We start from the raw sequence: 6801 nt of genomic DNA on the forward strand, positions 1-6801 counted from the left end.
GTGTGTGTGTGTGTGTGTGTGTGTGTGTGTGTGTGTGTGTGTGTGTGTGTGAGTGTGTGTGTGTGTGTGTATGTGTGTGTGTTTTCACTGGCATTGCAGAAAGGAGCGAGGGGAATAGAGAATCTGATTTCACAGAAACTGGAGCTGTCTTCAAAGAAGACAGCTACTATCCCCTACTGATAGAGCTCAGGCTAAAAGAAAACAGCAAGACACACACACACTCACACACACACTCACACACCAAGAGCACTCCAACAGTCTCTCTCAGTTTCAGACGTCCTCTCACTCCTCTCCCCTCATCACACCCGTTCACTCATCACTCCATCCCTGCTTGCAACTCTGCTCTCTCTGTCTGTCCATCCGTCAAGTGTTTTCTGCTGCTTACACTCACACCTCTCTCCTGACTAATCCTTCCTCTACCCCTACACCTGAGAGCTTTGCTTTCTGACATACTGCCTGCGTAAACATCTCCCTTCCTCTCTCTCTCTCTCTCTCTCTCTCTCTCCATGACGGGAAGGTTTTGACATAACCCAGCTGAGCTCCAATAAGACCCAATGCATACAAATCCGTCTGCGAGAAAGAAAAAAAACTCGCGGGCGCGCTGAAACGCAGCCGAAATGGGCCAGAGTCGACGCATCCGCTCACGCCTCCCAGGAGAGGGGGGCTTCATTAGCCAGTCTCTTTCCAGGCGGAGTGCGGGCGAGAGAGCGAGCGTGAGGGGGAACTCGCTGAATTATTTACCAAATCCGACTTAATTGGTATCAAGTTTTTAAATGGGGTCAAGTGTTGTGGTGCAGTTATCATACAAGGCTCTTTTCTTTCCACTTACTTTGGGGCATCTTGGCTGGTGTGGCCTGCTGCAGCGTACCACTGATTAGAAACCTTTGATGAAGAAATCTGGCTGTGCCAGACTAACACAGGACTGGGGGTTGGGGGGGGGGGGGTGTTTGGGGGGAGATAAAAAAACAAAACAAAACATGTAAACTGTCCCCTATCACTCTTTTGGTTCATTAGTTTTTTATTTGGAGGAGCTAATGGCTAGGAGGTGCTGAAGGCATGCTACAGACCATGACTAGCTCCTATTAGATTGTATTTTTTTTAATAAAGCTAATTAATGTTGTATTTCAAGCACTTGTTAGGGTAACCTTAGCGTAGAAGGCTAGCTCATTCTCTCCTGCTGCGAAAAATAGTTGGTGGAGTAGTTTTCAAAAGCCCAGAGGCTTTAGAGTTGGCTGAGGACATTCACAAACTGCAGAGATAGCATGTCTTTTGTTGTGTGTGTGTGTGTGTGTGTGTGTGTGTGTGTGTGTGTGTGTGTGTGTGTAGGCATACGAGTGTAGATTCATGTTTGGCGGCATGTGTGTACATGTGTGCGTATCTTCATAAACGTGTGCAATTTACACACTCAAATTTCCATTTTCCATTTTTCAGTGGCCTTTCTTTGTCTCCCCCTGGCCAAATAACTGTCTCTCACACCACATGAGCACCACACACAGGAAAGGAGGGCTTGTTGAGAATGGAAGGCGGCCTAATGCATGTAACACACACTTTCTCAAACCTTTTTCCACCCCCTCTCTCTCCGAGGCTAACACAGGTGAGCTGGTCTGCTCTCCACTCACCCACACTACAAGCAGGCTTTGGTCCGGTCTGCCACAGGGGCTGCCGGCGTAACCCCACACCCCACACCCCACCCCTGCATTCAGCGATGCTCCATTTGGTGGCGTGAAGAAACACACTCTCCTCCAAGAGGCTTTCGCATGCCGCGGTGGCGGAGGGGAGTTGAGCACGGTCAGTGCTGTTGGAGCACGGAAATGGCTCCTCATCCATCATCGTATGCCAGAGGGCCGGCAGGAGCTGAGGTCCCAGGGCGAGGAGGTGGAGGGATCGGGCAGCGCTGTAGCCGCCTGCGTGGGCTGCAGCCTGGAGACCGAGACCCAGACGTCCGCGTCTCCCGTGCACAGACGGTACCCAGACGGGGAGGGAGGTGGGGGAGAGGACAGACAGGTGAGAAGGAGAGGAAGAGTAACACCTGCAGACATGTGTGTGTGTGTGTGTGTGTGTGTGTGTGTGTGTGTGTGTGTGTGTGTGCGTGTGTGTGTGTGTGCGTGTGTGTGCGTGGGTGTTTGGATTTAGGGTGTTCTTCTGGTGAATTCCTGTAGGGGTATTTAAATAACTGTTTAATTTATTATTTTTTTGCCTTGACAGAGATACATGCATTCCACGTCTGTCTCCTTCCAGTATCCTGCTATCACCTCCAACGCTTTTCTACAAACCCCACCTCCTGCTTGCTCTCAACTGGCAACACATCCTCACACTTCACCTCCAGTATCCCAGCGTGACGTGGACCTCGGATCTCTCCACCGCCCTCCATCTTGGCGTGGATTCCTCGCCTCCCGTGCAGAAGCACTGTATCAGCGAAGAAGCCGCCTGCTCGCGCGGCTCCGCCCGCAGTCGCGTGCTTGCTTCGGCACGCTCGGAGCTGCCAGGCAGGTATCTGAGCAACATGCCCCGCCGGCCCCTTTCGACCTTAGCCGGCTCTGGTCGGGATTACAGAAGGCCTTCGCGTGCGCCGGCACTTCTCCCAGGATTCTGCTGGTTTCTGCACTCCTAGACTGGTGCCTGTCACCCTGAATCTTGCTTTGGAGCCCTTCTGGATGTTTTGGAAGTTGTTTCACAGTGATCTGATGCTGTGTTTGAAGAATCTCTTCCTCAATCACTCCCATGTGTACTATGTAATGCGCACAGCACTGTAAGAAACTGATTCACGAGAACCAGTGCGGGGTCGTTGTTTTTTTTTTTTCTTTTTGGAGCAAACAAGGAGGCTGTACAGATGGAGTCTATGGTATTTTCTCTGGATTAGACGGTAGAGAGGCCTTTATCCTCTCATAATCTGGGTCTTTCACTATCACAAACCTCATCTGCATGGCAGGGCTCTGCCCCAGTGTTATTCAGCCCCTTTACAAAGCAGTTTCATCTTACCTTATGCACCCTGTTGTATTATCAGATAATCTACTTTTAATCTTTTTACATTATTTTGTTTTATTTTAATTTGGAATGCCTTTTTTTAATCAGACCAATAAGAAATAATGATAGTTGTGTGAGGTCTTGGTTACTGTGATGACACTGATGTTCAAATCCTAACCATATATATCATTTGTAAGTGTAATAGTGCATAAGAGCTGCATGCTGCAGGCTTTACAGGAATCACTTTCTGTGTTCTGTCTGGTAGCTTTAATGGCAAAGGCTAGACTCTCATTTTAACACAGACTCTAGCCTTAACACAGACTCTAGCCTTAACACAAACTAGCCTTAACACAGACTAACCTTAACACAGACTAGCCTTAACACAGACTCTAGCCTTAACACAGACTAGCCTTAACACAGACTAGCCTTAACACAGACTAACCTTAACACAGACTAGCCTTAACACAGAATCTAGCCTTAACACAGACTAGCCTTAACACAGACTCTAGCCTTAACACAGACTCTGGCCTTAACACAAACTAGCCTTAACGCATACTCTAGCCTTAACACAGACTAGCCTTAACACAGACTCTAGCCTTAACAAAGACTCTAGACTCTAACCTTAACACAGACTCTAGCCTTAACACAAACTAGCCTTAACACATACTCTAGCCTTAACACAGACTCGAGACTCTAGCCTTAACACACTCTAATCTTGCCACAGACTAGCCTTAACACAGACTAGCCTTAACACATACTCTAACCTTAACAAAGTCTCTAGACTCTAACCTTAACACAGACTCTAGCCTTAACACAGACTATCCTTAACACATAATCTAGCCTTAACACAGACTAGCCTTAACACAGACTCTAGACTCTAGCCTTAACACAGACTCGAGACTCTAGCCTTAACACAGACTCTAATCTTAACACAGACTAGCCTTAACACAGACTCTAGCTTTAACACATACTAGCCTTAACACATACTCTAGCCTTAACACAGACTAGCCTTAACACAGACTCTAGCCTTAACATAGACTCTAGTCTCTAACCTTAACACAGACTCGAGACTCTAGCCTTAACGCAGACTCTAGCCTTAACAAAGACTCTAGACTCTAACCTTAACAGACTAGCCTTCACACAGACTCGAGACTCTAGCCTTAACAAAGACTCTAGACTCTAAGCTTAACACAGACTAGCCTTAACACAGACTCTAGTTTTTCCACAGTCTCTAGACGCTAGCCTTAACACAGACTCGGCTCTAGCCTTAACACAGATTATCTTTAACACAGACAAGACTTAACACAGGCTCGAGCCTTAACACAGACACTCTGCTTGCCAGACATTGATCTCAGGCACTGACAGCTCATCAAACTACCTTTGCTTTAGTGACTGAACTCCATTCAGTCTGGTTCCATTTCTTTCTCACTCTCTTTCTCACTTTCCCTCTCCTACACTATATTGATACACTCATCAATATCTCTATTGACCCCCCGGCTAACATGACAGCGCTGCCGCTTTGCTTGGTGCGAGATTTACTCTCACTCGAGATCCTCCCACCTCTGCGCGCTTCGTGATTTAGCAGCGAAACAGAAGGACGAGTCATCGGCGGGCGCGGACGCTCCACAGCCGAGCGGCACGCAGAGCCTGGCTGTAACTCAGCAGCTGAGTGTCTAGTTAGTCAATCACTTGCTCTGTAATCACAAATGCTGCCAGATATTACATGAATGATGAGTGGTCATAAAAGCTCTTACTTTTCCCTGTGCTGAGGTCTTAAGTGTTATTGGCAGGGGCCGCCTAGTCCCTAGAGAGGCAGGGCCGTGAAACACAAGCCCTGGTATAAACTGCCTCACTGGCTCCAGTAGTGTGTGTGTGTGTGTGTGTGTGTGTGTGTGTGTGTGTGTGTGTGTGTGTGTGTGTGTGTGTGTGTGAATTGTATAAATTGCAAGAACACATGTATGTTTCCTGTCCTCTTACAAATTGTTGATTCAGTTTCTTCACAATTTGAGTTTATTTCAGTGTTCAACACACAGCATGTAGTGCCATCAAATCTCTGTTGAAGTCAGTCTACTGTTTTACTGTATATCTACATGCATGTATGTTTGTAAGTCTGGATATTAATTCAGTTCAATTCAGTAAAGTAATTTACATCTATGCAATCAGTCTATAATTTGCACAAATAATCTTCACACAGATCAAACAGCTCTATTCCTGCGCCTAAGTGCACATCTCTGGAGTCGTTCTGTCTTCCAGCTTTGTTTTCACCTTGCTCCTGGCCAACAGTTCAAGCAAGACAACTTTATTGATACAAGAGGCCATAATAATTACTCGCACCACTATTGATCACACCTATCGGTAAGATCGTATTTTTTTCTGTGGTTCTGTTTGTAGCTCCAATGCAAGCTTGTGGCCGGTGTGAATCTCCATCTCCTGCCAGGCTGGGCTGAGGGACACATGGAGACCGGAGCATCTAAAGCAGAGAGAGAACCTGTTTCTGCCTCCTTTGCATACCCTCAGAACAAAATAACAACTAGACTAACTAAACATGGGATGTACTGCTGTGCTGTCGAAGACGCATTTTTGTAATCATATATATTACCAGGGAGAAGGGAAGTATATGAGGTCCTCTCTAGATCATGTCACATGATCCAGGACCATGCTGATATCATGTTGTGTATAATGATCATTGGTGCTGTCATTGATATGAAGTGTGAAAAAAACATTGTGCTGACCCTTACTGAAGTTGTTTGTTGTTAGCAACCATAGATAATATGTACTTTTGTGTGTGTGTGTGTGTGTGTGCACATGTGTGTGTGTGTGTGTGTGTTTCAGCACTTTGATCATTCCTTAGACAAGCATAACAGGACACTAAACGTGAGCAGCCTTATGTATTACTTTAGAAGGGAAGGAAAACAGTCCGTCTGACTCGGGTTCAAATGTGCTGCACTAGACCGTGTTTCCTTTCTGGCCGACAGTTCAAAAGAAGATTTCTTTCTCGTAGTTTCCCCCTCCCCCGCTGGCCCAGCTCTGAGGCACTGGGGTGTCGTTACAGCAGGAGCTCACCGTGGGATGGTTTTCAGATTTAAGGACCTCGTGAGTGTGGCCTCACGGCTTGGAGACATAGCCTCCCAGCTTGGGCAGCGTTGCCAAGGCCGTGTTTGGCCAGGGTTTAGCAACCACGCTGGGACTTGATGTGAAACAAACAAACAAACAAACAAAGACAACCTCACGAGGCGTGGTCCACGCGCTGTGCGATTGCTGGTGAGGTGTTTCCCACGTAGGCAGTACGCGGCGCAACTTTCGTGGCCCGGTGAGCGTGACGAATGGCGGGACGGATTTGCTTGTGGTTTCTTTCCGGTTCTGATGCCAAGCAAAATTCTGTGTTTCTTTTCCTTTGGCGAACGTAACGGAGAGAGTCGGTATCGGAGGGGGCGGGGGGGAGGTGGGCGGCACAGGACCATCCTGTGTGCTCCAACCTCGAAGCCTTAAACGCATAATTAGACTTTAATGCTGTAATTATCAGGATGTGTGCAAACCGTATGTGGACGAGCGCAGAGGCAGGGCAAGGTCAGCATCTGACGGTCAGCGTCCTGGAACTTTAAACAAAACAAAGATTCTATCTCACCCTTGGAAAAGAAAACAAACCAAGTGTGTGTTTCCTACAACAGCTCTGCCTGTGTACCAGTCTGACACTTTGTTGTGGTTGTTGTTGTTGTTGTTTTGTTTTGTGGTTTTTTGGGGGGGAGGGGGGGGGCTTCCCACAGATTCACCGTGACAATGTGATGGATATGGAATAAGGAAGCAGAGAATTTTACAAAAGCTGACGACGTGGAAAAG

General features: G+C 47.3%; 1 protein-coding gene across 1 annotated transcript; it reads left to right on the top strand.

Moving 5' to 3' along the window:
* The first annotated feature begins 1672 nt into the window (after positions 1-1672).
* LOC145658018 (uncharacterized) lies at positions 1673-5423 on the top strand. Its single transcript, XM_081715002.1, has 2 exons — positions 1673-2004; positions 2206-5423. Exons 1-2 carry the CDS (start codon positions 1834-1836, stop codon positions 2629-2631), a joined length of 597 nt encoding a protein of 198 aa, XP_081571128.1. The 5' UTR covers positions 1673-1833; the 3' UTR covers positions 2632-5423.
* The last annotated feature ends 1378 nt before the right edge of the window (positions 5424-6801 follow it).

This window comes from Electrophorus electricus, chromosome 5 (assembly GCF_041902795.1).
Source record: "Electrophorus electricus isolate QZ-2024a chromosome 5, ASM4190279v1, whole genome shotgun sequence".
In the NCBI taxonomy this organism is placed as follows: Eukaryota; Metazoa; Chordata; class Actinopteri; order Gymnotiformes; family Gymnotidae; genus Electrophorus; species Electrophorus electricus.